The 15,542-nt window shown below is 40.3% G+C and overlaps 1 protein-coding gene across 1 annotated transcript in view; it reads left to right on the forward strand.

The window, feature by feature from the left end:
• rai14 (retinoic acid induced 14) overlaps positions 1-15,542 on the forward strand; it is a 31,558-nt gene that overhangs the window by 4,131 nt on the left and 11,885 nt on the right. Inside the window, 1 exon segment of the mRNA XM_055225723.1 lies at positions 13,458-13,588. Coding sequence (XP_055081698.1) covers positions 13,458-13,588 — 131 coding nt within the window.

Consider the following 15,542-nt stretch of genomic DNA (forward strand, 5'->3'; position numbering starts at 1 on the left):
CTTTGATTAGCAAAATGACTACCTGAGCTTATTATGTTGAATTAGCTTATTACATCTGTTGTCTGTTTATAAAGCAGTGTCTCACCACAATTATCTCATGCTATAAGGGTTATCAAAAGTATCAAAAATCAGATACTACCATATTTTCTGGACTACACGTCGCTCCGGAGAAGTCACACCAACAAAACAATGTGTAATAATAAAGACAAAAACATATATAAGTCACACTGGACTATAAGTCACATTTTCTGGGGGAATTTATTTGACCAAATCCGAGACATAACACATAGGCAACAAACTGAATACGTGTCTGGTATGTTAACGTAACGTCATCTTGACCGTTGCGGTCTGCGAGTTCCTTTGGATGTTTTGTTTCCCTGTGTCTTTGTGAACGCTGCAGATCAGGTTGAGAGAGTGACTTTAATGTATTTATTACATAAAACCCATCAACGGAGGTGATCAGCTCTGCGGAGGCATGTCTGTAAATAGCCTTTAAACTAGCCGGTGCGCCCAGCATAATTAAGTTGCCACTAGTTTGTGGCTGATGTCTTTCTACTTGTTCTGGATAATGATGTCGCTTTGTCACTGGAGTGCAGTGTCTGATTGGTTGACGCTGCGCGTCAAACGGCCAAAAAGTTCAGCTATTTCAGCTTTTGGACACGCAAACAGAGCGTCTGACACCTGAACGTCCACGAGAGACTTTACATGTGAACTCAACATAAAGAAGGAGGACATAAATAACATAAGGACAGCATCAATAAGTTTTAAGAAGGATGCAAAAAGTGTTGTAACCATAATAGGGATGGAGTCTGCTTTAGCTTTGTGGATCAGTGACTGTAGGAAAAAGAACATTACGAGACATTACAGCAGAGCGGCGCCAGGACAAAGAGGCGTGGTCAGAGGAACTGTGAAACACACGTGAGTCACTATTAATCATTTGTGTCTAACCTTGTAGGTTGATCATTCCAATTAAATTTGTTACAGTATTTCTAAAAGCTGTCATTTTTATAGTACAGTACAGTATAGTATTTGGTTTCGTTCTATAATACTGTGCTTATTTTTTTAAATCTACAAAGGTGTGAACTTTGAGAGTGTTTAAGAGAGAAATGTGAGAAAATGTTAATGCCCGTTTGAGAAAAGTGTGTAAAGTGTGTGGTGAGGGGTTTTACAGCCTTAAAACATATATAATAATTGTAAAAAAATAAAGTTTTCTACTTTGCAGATTTTGTTCATCACGGGTTATTTTTGGAACGTAACCCCCATGATAAACGAGCGACTACTGTACTCACAAAAATGCATATGAACACATGGAAAATATGACCACTTTGGCCTGCTAGTAAACAAACCAGTGAACTGAAAACTTTATATTTTATTTACTTTTCAATTGCTCCTTAAATAGTGCTGTCAGGTAAGACTTCGCATTTGCATAAAAAAAGGCTGAACCGGAAAACAGGACGTTTTTGCAACCTTAAACTAAACATTTACAATGTACACCTTTATGGTCTTATAAATGAAGGGGAAATTAAATATGAAATGTATGGTTAAACAAATTAATTGTAACATGTATAATCAACCGTTACATAACATATTTATTCAACTAAATGAAGCATAAACAACAAACTGAATACATGTCTGGTATGTTAACCTAAGTTGGTAAAATAGAGTGGACCTACTTGATTAACAGTTAATCAGATAACTAAAGCATAAAAAAACAACCTAACAAGTTTACTCTCAGTCTCACTCCAAATCATCCTCAGTGTGAGTTCAACTCCGCCTGCTCCGGAAGTAAATGAAACACTGCTCAGGAAGTAGATGAAGCGCCGCTTCTGCGTGGCTGCCATATTGGTACACAGGTCTAGAGTGCCCTTGTGCAGTTGTTAGCGTTACAGTAATAAAGATGTGAAATTATATATTTTAATAATTTCACATATAAGTCGCATCTGAGTATAAGGCGCATCCCCGGCCAAACTATGAAAAAAAGTGTGACTTATGTGTTAAGTGTGACTGAAAAAAGAACAGGACAGAAACATTTTCTGAGTAGCTTTAGAATGATCTTGAACAATTATAAGGCCACAGAGAGTAGTATACCCCCTTGGACCACTATGGAACCTACCTGGACCACTGAGGGATTACACATATATAATATAAAAAATAGTATGTCGATTTAATGTTTGTTTGTTTTTTATTGAAGTTATTGTGGTATTGGGATTGGTATTGAGTATCGACTGTATTCCTTAGTATTGAACTCGGGTTGTTACATGCCTGCAGTAAAAAAAAAAAAATCTTAATTTGAAATGGCGAGAATACAATTTTGTCCATTCTACAATGACTATAAAACAGTCTTAGGTGTTTTTTGTCATTTGAAAAATAAAACCTTAGTTGTAGGATGTATTTTTAAATTCAAACTCCAAGAAGATGGCGGACCCTCCACCAAAGAGTTCCATAATACACCTTTAAATTTCTCACAACAGTAAATTGTAACTGGATCTATTTTGTTTTTCTTGCTGTTATTTTGATACATCTGTTCATTTATAGGAGCTCCATCCTAAACAAGCAGCCTGTTCTCTATCACACTTCCTCAATGTGACAGCCTGACATGAAACTGAAAAATGACCAGCACCACTGAAGACTATGTGTTGTTTCTGTAAGATTAGAAGGCAAAGTAAGGGATTAAGTAAATACTATCTGAAATTTAAATCTGTTAGTGGGTACCAAAATCTTGACGTAATTTGCTTATATAATTTGTAATTGTGACGTTTGCTATCAAAATGAGAGCCACAAGCTAAGGTATTTGTTTATTGAGTGGATTTTTTTGTGTTTGGCGGAATGGGAATTTCTTTCGGGCTATAGTTCTTCAGTCGCTTATTCGATTACCGGTAAGCAGCGGTGTCTTAGTCAACCAAAATGTGTATTAGTTGACTAATTATTTTAGGATTTATATGCACAACAAGTAAAGGGTATGGAGCGAGCTGAAGATTTTTTTCTTAGTACTTTTCAATTGGAATAGTTTAATTTTAATAACATTTTTGGAAGAATTCCTGTGCAGTTGCAGTGTAGCAGTTTGGGTCAGGTATATGATCTGTAAGTTTTAAGAGCTTTTGCCACACCCCTTTTTAACTGGACTAATCAACCGGCAGGACATGTCAACCAAGATTTTTTTTTGACGACTATAACTCTACTTTACATTGCCTAATGAATATTGTAGTACATCCTTTTTGTATTTTTTCATAAAACCGTAACTAAAATCTGTCCATACATCAGACCACGAATTTAAAAGCTTAAATCCCAACAGCCCAAAAATGAAAACGTCCATGTTTAAAGATAATCCTCTTTACTGTAAATAAACAAATAATAAAATCCAGTTTATATTTTGTCATCAGCTTCAGATTTGAGGTTAAAGTTGGTAAAATAGAGTGGACCTACTTGATTCAACATTCATAACTGTTATGATACAAAAATGAGTAAGGTACAATTAAACTTCTTCTTTGTCTTTTTAATTTACCTGTATGCCTACAACAGTTATTTTCTTACTTGTAGATAATTGTGCTGTGTGGCTCTACAAATAGTTTCATTGTACCATCCATGTTATTGATACGGTTTAAGATTGCTGGTCATCTAGTTAAGAATAGCTCCAGTTGGACTTCAGTCTAGTTTTAGAACACAAGCTAATGTAACATGCATTTCTTTTTTTGGTGAAGATGCCTTCATATGCATGGCCTAAAAAGACCTTTCCTACCACAGGATTCTTCTCATTCTTTTGTGGCTTCCTCGTGTGCCTGATTTTTGGGGAAAAAATGTCAAAATACTGTGCAATCTGTCCAGAAGCACACAGACCGACAAAGTCAACATTACAGTCTCTATTCTCCAGGTTAACTACAGCTTTAGCACATTCACCACTGCCAATGCTCTGTTCTGTACCTCCTACGCTTTGCTCATATATTGCCAATCATAATATTAACAGTGACAATACAGGAAATTATTCTTGAAAGCACTCTTTGTATGTGTGACGTTTTGGTTCACAGTGCATTTGTAAAAATCTGGCATTATCTTATGTATTTTGAGTGCTGTAGGAACACTCATTTTTGTTTCTTACACTTGCTATAAGGGATGGACAATACTGACAAAAATAACTCACTATTTTTTGTACAATCAGATCATATTTATAAAGGAGTCGATCAAAAATCAGTTCTAAAATGTGTCTATAAATTTCAAGGTTAGGTATGGTTCAAGTACTACACTAAAAATGAATCGACTGTAAGATGAAACACAAAAAAGTGCAAAGATATTTCCTTGGAACATTCCACTTTATATATATATATTATATTTTTTTTTGCAGCTTTTAGGCTTTTTATATAGACAGATTTTCCATATCTTTAAAACAACAATTAAAAAAAAATGTAGACAGTATATTGACCACTTCTAAGGCCTCAACTCACATTTTCTATTTAGTCATATATTTGGTGCAATAATAAGGGAGTGATGGTGTATTTCTGTGAGCAGTGTTTAGGGTAGGAAGACTCTGTAATCTGGTTTCTGGGAATAGTTTTGCACAAGAGCCACACAAACACTATATATACAAAGACATTATTGTGCTTGGGTTGTCAGAAACACTTCACCTCATAAACAACAGCTCTCTGTTTATGTAGTCAGGTCGTATTTATGTATCCAAAATTACAAAAGAGGAAGAATGAAAAGATAAATAGTGTATTTATTTCAACTTGTTAAAGGGGCTGCATCCAATTTTATTTATGTAATAAAGTGACATTTGTTTTGGCACAGTATAGATATATTGTAAAATCAGCTGTTCGGGTCAAAATGAGGCCGCTGTGCACTGTCTGCATATAATAAAGCATTTTAATCAAGATGTAACGCTGATGTGCTTTTAGTTGTTGTTAGGATCACCGTGAAGGCATAACTCTGGCCTCTGAAAGTTGTGAAAGCTGCTTATAAACTCATCAATTATTAGGATACTAGGAAAGTGTTAGGTAAGTGAGAAATAAGTTGTGACTACAGCAAACCATTTAAAAGGACCTACTTCTGTTTTTCATATTTTAAGACAGTACAAGTAATGTACAATACCTTTAAAGGGATAGCAAACTTCAAATACACCCAAACAATAATACTGTGTGTTAACAGATTTTTTTTCTGGTATGACACAATCTAAACTAAACCCCCTTTTTCACTGAATTATATAAGATCCTATACATTTTGATGAGTCATGATTATATATATTTTTTTATCCAATATGCAAGTTCCATTGCGCTTGGTCAGACCATTTAGTAGATTTGGTCAAAACATGCAACTGTGTCATAAAATCTAAAAATACATTTAAAGCTAGTTTGAGGTTTGTTTATGAAGTCATGCAGCTCTGCTGTGAGCTCATTATCAGCTGTGCCCTGCTGTTTTAGCAGAGTGAGTCTAAATGAGTTAATTTGCTCAGACTATTATCTTACTCTCAGCCCCTTCGTACCACCCCAAGCATATGAAACCCTCACACATCAGTGGTTGTGGTGTTGACTGTAGTTCTGGCATTAAACCTTCACCACTGTTACTGTGACACAATTTTTACCAGCCCCCCAGCTACTAGACTTTAAGCAGGATTACTCAAGTCTTCTCCACACACACGCTTGCACACAAAGCCCACAGGGTTTTTCCCATGGTGCCACCAGCATATGCACAGACATACACCCCCTCACTCCTCATTTGCCTCTGTGTCTAATTGATGCATGGACAGATTATACTGTCTCCTCTCACTGCACACAGCTGCTTGTCAGATCCATACTCTAGTCCTCATGACTTGGCTGTGAACTTTGCAGTCTCCACTACTTTTTTCATGAAAGATTTTTTTATGAGTTGTTACTATTCTCTAAATGCTATACAAAACATCACTTGCTGTTCATTATAAAACAGTTCTACAAATGCTTGTTCCGTGTCTGCTTGGAGGCTGAGACCTTTCTTAGGTTTCTCAGTACAAAAATATGTTATAAGCATTAGTGATTGCAATGTCAGAAATGCATGTGGTATTAACATTAAAATGCAAAAGTGCTTGAGGCTTCTCTTAAATACCTTACACAGCCTGAACACTCTGCACTTGGCTTTGTTTGACTTGGCCCAGCTCTACCCACTTTGGCACAGGGTGGTTTGTTCTGGCTGCTCTGGTGAATGGTATTACTTAGTGACAGTAAAACCCAGACGGACTAACATTAATCTGGGGCTGAGGGGGATCAGGGGGTATCAGCAGGGACACTGTAGTGGTCTAATATAATCTGGTTCTCACACACTGGGGCAATCAGTCTGGAGTTATACAGTAATACTATTTATATAGAAAATCATCAATGGAAGTTCAGCACAACTGACAAAACTGACAACAAGAAAACAGGGCCACAAGTAAGTAGTAATAAACTTGAGCTTCCCCTTGTTCCTGTGGGAACTGCACAGGTGCTACTGATTACATTACTAATGATGTCCAACGTCTAATTGAACATGGTTAAATATAATACAACCACTGCATGTTTATTAACACCTGTGCTTTTCCAGTCCCATGGATATGACCTTTCACCTGACTGGCCTCTTAAAGATTGTAGATCATTCCAGTTATGATATGTTTAAGCTCACAAAATGCCATTCAAGAGTCCATCAATTTACCTCTCAAACTGAATATAAAAACTCTGGCTCCAACTAAGCACTAAATACCTCCTAGTTTTGAAGTGAAGGGATACTCCCTGTAATTGGCAACCTCTGTTTTGCGCATATACAAAGTGGTTCACACTGCCACTTCAGAACTTTCAAGGGTGCAATTCTCCGGCCAGACAAATTGGCATGCTGCCTTGTCTGTTAAAGTGTTTCTGATCCCAAACTAGGAAGGAATATGTAACCATGACTAATAAAAATGAATGACCCAAATGTTGCGCTTCAGTTACTGAACATGTGGTGCATACAGTACAAAGGAACAACAATTTGGCTTTGTGTTGATGGTTTTAGTCTCTTTTATAAAAAAGTAAAAAAAAAAATTGACTTTCTAACTATGTGTTTAAGCTTGGATGCAATTAGAGCTAGAAGTCCCCATGGGGACTCTTTATTCCTTATCATTTGTTTATATGAACTACAAGCACACAGCCTGAAATCCTTCCACAGGTCCAAGCCTTGAGAGAGGCGGTAGCGGCTTGAGCATGTGTTTACATGCTTATTTGTGTTTACGCACGTCTGCATGGACCTGCCGTTTTGTCTGCTGAGTGGGAGGACAGTGCAAGATTTTTCAAGTGTAAATCATAGCAGGGATTAAATTCTCTTGTAGTTTTATTAGGTTTGGTGTTAAGTAAGTAAGTCTTTCTTTAAGACAGGAGAGAGTAAAGAGGGATTTGGGACATCATGGTTCAGCTAGAAAATACAAACTCATGGGAAAATCTGAAATATTGACTGCTGTAGTGTAGATTGCTCCATAGATTATAAGAGGACCCAGTCTGCCTTGTTTTGAAATACACAACAGCTCATATGGATTCAGCCGCACAGACTCCACTTGATAAAATACAGACTATTGAAATGGGGAGATAAGCCACAACCTTCACGGATTATGCAATGTTGTGAAACTAAGAAGGAATTAAAAGACAGCGATAAATGAGACAAGAGCGAATAATTCAGAAGGTATGCATGAGAGACCCTGTGGAGCACTCAGGACCCTGTCTCCATGCAGCTCCAGATGGTTTGTTTAGTTTGGCCAGCGCCACATAACTGAAACAATATTCCTACAAGAAGATGGATGAATAAGGGGGGAAACTGTTCAACCTAAAATGTTTGGAGCTATTTCTATTCAAAGAGCTGGACAAATGTCAGAACCCCAAAGTTCTTATAATGGATGTATAAGGGCAGTGTGTTCAAACTCAGATGAATATAATTTCTAGCCCACTTTATAAGCAGCTTCTGAGCTCTTATGAGACTAGGGGCTTTCCAAGTGAAGCACAGTTTATTTATGGGTCAGCCTAAGCTATTTGTGAAGGAAGTGCTGTATTTGGGCTATTTTTACCTTATCATGGATCCTTTAACAAACTAAAGTATGTGGTGTAAGCGAGTTTGTTGCTAGTCAGTTACAAAGCATGAATGCAATGTGTGTGTCATGTGGTGTGGCAGCCAAAAAAATCTCAGATCTCACAGCAAAATACAAGCTACCCAATATAGGGCTGTGCTAATCAAATTTGCATCACAGATTTCTGCTATCACCAGCATTTCATTGTTGTCTGCCAATAGTGGCATTAACAGCATGTGTACACTGGAGGAATACAGTGGAAACTGTGTTTTACGGTACTGGAGTGGAAAGCTGTAGTTTAATTGATTTAAATAAAAAAATTTAATTGATCAGTTTAAAGAAAAATTATATTGCCCAGCTCTAACCAGGCTTGAACATTTGAACTTCTCATTAGACCAGTATCATCTTATATCACAGCATTCTACTAGTGTGTTTATAATACCTCAGTCCTCCAAGTCTGATCTATAGTAAAAGCCAAAAGTGAAATCTGTCAACTGGACAAAAAGTTGTAGGAGTGAAGACGTTTCGGTGCTCATCCAAGCCCCTTCTTCAGTTTTGGTTAGATTGCTGGTGGGCACTGCCTTTTATCTGTGTGAAGGGAGGAGCTAACCACACTGAAACTGGAAACAGCTATTGTTTACAGTTTCTACACTGTGTGCAATGTGCCTGAGTCATAATTAGCATATTCATACACCTCTTAATGGGTGCTTACACACCTATTGGCATTCTGGCTAGCTCCATTGCTCTCTTTGTTTGCTTTGGGTCTGAGGGTGTAGTTGTATATGGGGGAAAGATGCTGTCTAAGGCCTCCATTCCTGTTTAAGGAAGAATTGACTTTCCTAGCAAAAAATGCTCTTTAACTCTCCTCTCAAACCATTTCTTTTCTCTGGCTAAGATCTGTACGTCACTATCTTCAAAGGAGTGTTTAGTGGCTTTGAGATGGAGATGTATGGCAGACTGGGATCCAGAGGATCTCTCTCTCGAGTCAACTTTGCCCAGTTGACAGATTTTACTTTAGGCTTTTACTATTCTACTAGTGTGGTGATTAAATCCTTATAAACCAGCTCAGTCCAGTCTGTTTCTGAAGCCTAGCTCCCATTCTGAGAATACCCATCTGGTTTTGGTTGAACAGCCATGTTTTAACCTCTCTTGTTGTGGGCTCGAGTTTCAGGGCCTGCTGAACTATTTTGCCGCGTGTATACAGAAATACAGCGTGTTTTCTGCCGCAGAGAGCAGTAAGCGCTTTCAGCTGCGGCCCACTCAAAGGACTCATTGTTTGAGGACATTTGAGCATCTGCTTTGTTGGAGATAAGGGGCTCGAAGTTAACCACTGTTTGATCAAAGTTCAGGCGCTATTGAGATGACTTACTTTTACTTTTTGATACATTGTCCTTCCTTCCTCTCTGCTTCCTGTTTGGACACTCTTACTCTGTGCTTAGACAAAGACAATCCTGAATGCATTCAAAAGTCACTGCAGGCTTGTGTCGTTCGCATGTCTCCTCCTCTAACCTGCTCTTGGCTTGCATTTATTTACGTCCGTCTTTCATCTCAGCATGTTAGTGGCATGGTTCTGTTTACATGAACATCACAACTTGTAGTGCTTCATCTTAAAAGGGTTTCCACTGTAGTCTAAATACATCACTCAGACTAGTGGAAACATGTGCTTATGAATAAGTCTATCTATCTGTCTTTTGTTCAATGGATCTGTTATAGGGATTTCTTTATCAATAGTTTCATACATTTAGCTGGACTCAGGCCAAGCTGGCAGTCATAGTTTAACTCTACAAATAGACTGCAGGGGGAAGTTTCCTGATCTTGGTTTGTGCTTCCTTGAGAGAACTGTGAATTCTTAGTAAAGCTTAGGATGGTTTGTCCAAAATGCAGGTCAACAAACTTACCACTCAGCGCACTGCCAAAAATGTGCAGTTTGTGGGCTGTGCTTATGCATGGCAGATTTACTAACTGGAGATGCTTTTTTTTTTGTTGGAAAGCCTATTCATGTCCAAACTCATTGTTCCAGTCTGCTTCCAAGTCTTGCTTATTGATTTTTCCCGTCCCCTCCTTCTTTTGTCCTTGTCCTTGTCGACCAGCTCTGGTGTGGACAAACAGGAAACACTTAGGGTTATCAGTGAAGCCTTTGTGTGTCAAATCAGTGTCAGGCTTAAGACAGGCGGGGACAAACACTCCCTAAACCCTCTGTAAACACAATTTTAACAGCCCAGGGGGCTACCAGGGTCAGACAGGAAGTCAGATCCATTTCACTTCCTGTAAATGAAATAGGTGTAATCACAGGATTTGTGAGCAGTAGTCAGTTGCTGGTAAAACCAAGTTTGTATAGTGCCATGCTATGTTGAAAATTAATTAATTCATTGGCATCATCATTGATCTGCAAATTGACATGTATCAGGATTTTTGGTTAAAAATTGTGATATAGAAAGTCAGACAGTACGGCAAAGGCACAAATGCTTTGCTGAGTGCATTCTGTGGTTAAGATTTTGAAATTTTGTTGCTCAACTAAAGAATGCTTTCTTGGACTTAGTACTGTATTGTTTCCATTATGGGCTAAGCGGTGCTCCCAGTTTTGATTAGACGTTGAAAGGCAAAAAACAGCATAGTTCAACCATCCGAAGTATAAGTTGTATACTGCAGTTTCATTAGGATTTGTGACAGAATATTCAGTTGGACAAGAAAAAAAGCTTTAATGGCAAGTACTGCTGCTGCTGAAGTTTATCATTCATCAGAGGTTAAATATTCTGTGCTCTCCTTTGTCTTGGGAACATAGTTTTCTACGTCACTTGGGCTCAGCTGATTGTATCCTCGACAGCATTCATTATCCCACTGTGCCGCTGACATACTGGTGAGTGGCACTGGATGGGAATGTGGCCTGACACTGGAGCAGTGCATTCCGCTCCACTTAAACCTGTCCAATACAATGCAGTCAAATTCAGAGCAATGTCACTTCATCACAGATCATGTCTTGGTGAACACTTTATTGGCTCTTGTACACAGTAATGTTTGCTGAATTATCAACATTCCAAGGGTTCAGACTAAAAAATTCTCTCACGTGATATTCTTCTTAATAAACAATGTAAAGAGGCTTAACTGTAAACAGCTGTGTCGGCAAGTTCTAAAACTTCAGCTGATACTAGTACTAAAAGGTATTGTATGATAACTTAACTACTACAAATTTTACAAAGAGAAGTTAGATTGCCTGTTTATACAAAGTAGTTTAAATAGCTGCGCAGATAACATAAGCGTACTTCTGTTCTGCGGGCATAATAAATAACTTCTAAAATAACAATGGTGTTTGAAAGCTACAATTAAAGTTTATGGAGTTCATCTGAGGTAAAAGCTTTCAAAATATGCATTATGGAACAGTCATCATTTAGGCCTTCCCAAACAAATGTGTCTTTGTCCTAGGCTTTTTTCTCTGTACAAATGGCATGACCCAAAATGTGGTGAGGTGAGGGCAAAGCAGGTCCAGTCAAAAGAATAGAACCAGAGGATTGGGCCGTTGTTTTGGAGTCCAACCATGACTGACTGACCGCGGGTTCTGTACTCAGCTCTGTCAAACCGCACTGAACATTATTGCACTGAAGTTCCTCTCAGAGGCCTCTTTGGTTTGTGTGGTTCACCACTTTTTATAGTGGCTCTGCTCAACGCTTGTGGCTTTTTTTGTAATCGGAGCTAGTAAGAATTGCACTGTATGTCATGATGTCATTTAAAAAGGCTCTAAAAACAGCTATTTAGTGTTAAGAACAAAATAGAAGAATCTGATGTATTGATGGCATCTAGTGCACCATATGATACATTAATAAATCATATCAATGAACAATTTTTGGTCAGATTCCATTCTATTATATTTTTTAGTAAATTCAGGCTGTAATCCCTGCTTAAAATATGATGATTATGCCAGCAGTCAGGTTCCAGTCTCTATAGTGGTTTGTATGTGTCATATGTTTGTGCTTTAAGGTGGTAATACATTTAACTGCATGAGATATTCTATTCCAAACTATTCTAAACCCTACTCGTTCAACCCATATTATTTTATACAAATAGTTATTTTTTTTTAATTTTAGGATTGTGGATGTTCTTAATAGCACTAGTGGTTCCACCCATCCTGTTGTACCCTTATCAGAAGATGAAAGGATTAGTGGGCACTAGTGTGAGCCCTAGGCTTGTTGGAGGGCATTTTTTTTGTATCTTTCTTTGGGTGCTCCTGATTCCCTGCCTGCTGACTGAACACATGGCTATCAGTGTGGAAATCATGAGACTTTTCAATTGACCGCATTCTCAACTCTTACCACAGCAGCATATGATATGGTCCTCTTTACTGTACCATATAACCCCACCAAACGGCTCGCACCCTAAAAATAACAAGATGATCTCAGTACATTTGGATTCCTCCTTTTAAATAGTTATAAGATATTATATAGTTTCACCTAAAACAATCCACACAGTAAAATAAATTGATGGTTTGTTTCCTGCAATTGTAGGACTATGACCTCCGATATTTTTGGGCACGTGGCACTACTTACCAACCTGCAGCCTACGGGACACCTGGCAGATGTATGTCTCTGTCAAAAGCTCAGCTGAGCCTTTGTATCCTGTGTGCAGCACCTTCTACTCATCTTACATCTGCTCTAAATAGTTTTTTTCTGTTTCAGAGTGCTCCTTTGAAGCTAGATCACAAGGCATCATGACTATCAAATACTGTATGTGGGCTTCAGTTTACAACTGCATGGTTTTAGGAAGGCAGAGCTCTTATTTATCCTGGAACACCTCTTAAACATCAAGTTAATATGTTTGACTGACTTGAGTTAATGAGCCTCCTGCTTCAGGAGTGCACATCCAAGCTGGTCATATGACGAAAGGGGTTTTTATAGCTTGGCTTTTTCCACCAGCTGTGCAAAATGTATTGCTGTGGGTGTGAGTCTCAAAGCTATTTGCACTCAGTATCACTATGCCTCCTAAAATGGGGTACAGTGTGCCTCAACAGCTATTTGAGGAGTCAGTGAGTTTACATGCTTATCATGTGTAGGTCACTGGGCTATTAGGTCAGATTGAACCCGTACTGTCAGTGCCACTGTCAGGTGTTTGGTTGTCCTGTGTGAAATCAAGTCTTTGCTTACTCTCAGCTTCTCCAAAGTATTGACTTACTGCCTTCTAGATAAACTGCTTTTAAACACATGTTGTCTATGTCTACACTACAGGCATGGACAGTAGGGGTGGACAAGTTAGTTAAAAAGAAAATGATTGCAATTTTTCTGATTAGTGTTTTAGGCTATGATTAGGCTGTGATTTTGTGTATTAGGCTAAAAAAAATGTTGGTTGACTACGGCCCAAGCTTTAAAAAATTTTATCAAAGCTGCAACTCAAATGTATATAAGGCCATTTGTTTGTTTTAATCAATATGAATCAATATTTTCTTCTTTAGACAAACGAGTGGAACAAAAATGATGAGCGTCTCCTGGCTGCTGTTGAACATGGGGAGGCTGACAAGGTGACATCTCTGCTTGCCAAGAAGGGTACCAGTGCTATCAAACTAGACAGTGAAGGCAAATCAGTGTAAGTAGAAACTCCTGCAGTACACCTTGGGACATAACAAACTTAATTAGATTAGCCTTCATTGTTTCCTTATGGAGAAATTCATTTTAGACAAGCAAAGGGTACACATACACAAATGTGTGGTTTATTGCTTTAACACTCAGTGATTTTATAATGAATAAGGGGAATTATGATGTTGGCTCCAGTACTGGTTCAGTGTGCAGTTACATGACTAACCAGTTAAACTCCCAAAGAACAAGTTTAAAAAATCCACTTTGGATCCAGAAAATTTGTCAAAAAAAACAATAATTTGTTCTGCTCCTCTTTGATAACCCATCCATCCATCCATTTTCTTCCGCTTATCCGGGGGCCGGGTCGCGGGGGCAGCAGTCTAAGCAGGGACTCCCAGACTTCCCTTACCCCGGACACGTCCTCCAGCTCCTCCGGTGGGACCCCAAGGCGTTCCCAGGCCAGCCGAGAGACATAGTCCCTCCAGCATGTCCTGGGTCTTCCCCGGGGCCTCCTCCCGGTGGGACATGCCCAGAACACCTCCCTAGGGAGGCGTCCAGGAGGCATCCTGAGCAGATGCCCGAGCCACCTCAGCTGGTTCCTCTCAACGTGCAGGAGCAGCGGCTCTACTCCGAGCTCCTCCCGTGTGACCAAGCTCCTCACCCTATCCCTAAGGGTGCGCCCGGCCACTCTGCGGAGGAAGCCCATTTCAGCCGCTTGTATCCGCGATCTTGTCCTTTCGGTCATTACCCAGAGCTCATGACCATAGGTGAGGGTAGGAACGTAGATTGACCGGTAAATCGAGAGCTTCGCCTTCCGGCTCAGCTCCTTCTTTACCACAACGGACCGATACAGCGTCCGCATCACTGCAGACGCTGCACCGATCCGCCTGTCAATCTCACGCTCCATCCTTCCCTCACTCGTGAACAAGACCCCGAGATACTTGAACTCCTCCACTTGGGGCAGGGACTCACCACCCACCCGGAGAGAGCAAACCACCTTTTTCCGGTCGAGAACCATGGCCTCGGATTTGGAGGAGCTGATTCTCATCCCAGCCACTTCACACTCGGCTGCAAACCGCCCCAGTGCCTGCTGCAGGTCCTGGCTCGAAGAAGCCATCAGGACAACATCATCTGCAAACAACAGAGATGAAATCCTGTGGTTCCCAAACCAGGCCCCCTCCGGCCCCTGGCTGCGCCTAGAAATTCTGTCCATAAATATAATGAACAGAACCGGTGACAAAGGGCAGCCCTGGCGGAGTCCAACATGCACCGGGAACAGGTCTGACTTACTGCCGGCAATGCGAACACAGCTCCTGCTCCGGTCATACAGGGACCGGACAGCCCTTAGCAAAGAGCCCCGGACCCCATACTCCCAGAGCACCCCCCAAAGGACACCACGAGGGACACGGTCGAATGCCTTCTCCAGATCCACAAAACACATGTGGACTGGTTGGGCATACTCCCATGAGCCCTCGAGGACCCGATGGAGAGTATAGAGCTGGTCCAGTGTTCCACGACCAGGACGAAAACCACACTGCTCCTCCTGAATCCGAGGTTCGACTATCGGTCGGATTCTCCTCTCCAGTACCCTGGAATAGACCTTACCGGGAAGGCTGAGGAGTGTGATTCCCCTGTAATTGGAACACACCCTCCGGTCCCCCTTCTTATACAGAGGGACCACCACCCCGGTCTGCCATTCCACAGGCACTGTCCCCGACCGCCACGCGATGTTGCAGAGACGTGTCAGCCAAGACAGCCCCACAACATCCAGAGACTTGAGGTACTCAGGATGGATCTCGTCCACCCCCGGAGCCTTGCCACCGAGGAGCTTGCCAACCACCTCAGTGACTTCAGCCAGGGTGATGGACGAGTCCGCCTCTGGGTCCCCAGTTTCTGCTTCCTCTTCGGAAGACGTGACAGTGGGATTGAGGAGATCCTCAAAGTATTCCTTCCACCGCCCGACA

Source organism: Periophthalmus magnuspinnatus, chromosome 12 (assembly GCF_009829125.3).
Source record: "Periophthalmus magnuspinnatus isolate fPerMag1 chromosome 12, fPerMag1.2.pri, whole genome shotgun sequence".
NCBI lineage: Eukaryota > Metazoa > Chordata > Actinopteri > Gobiiformes > Gobiidae > Periophthalmus > Periophthalmus magnuspinnatus.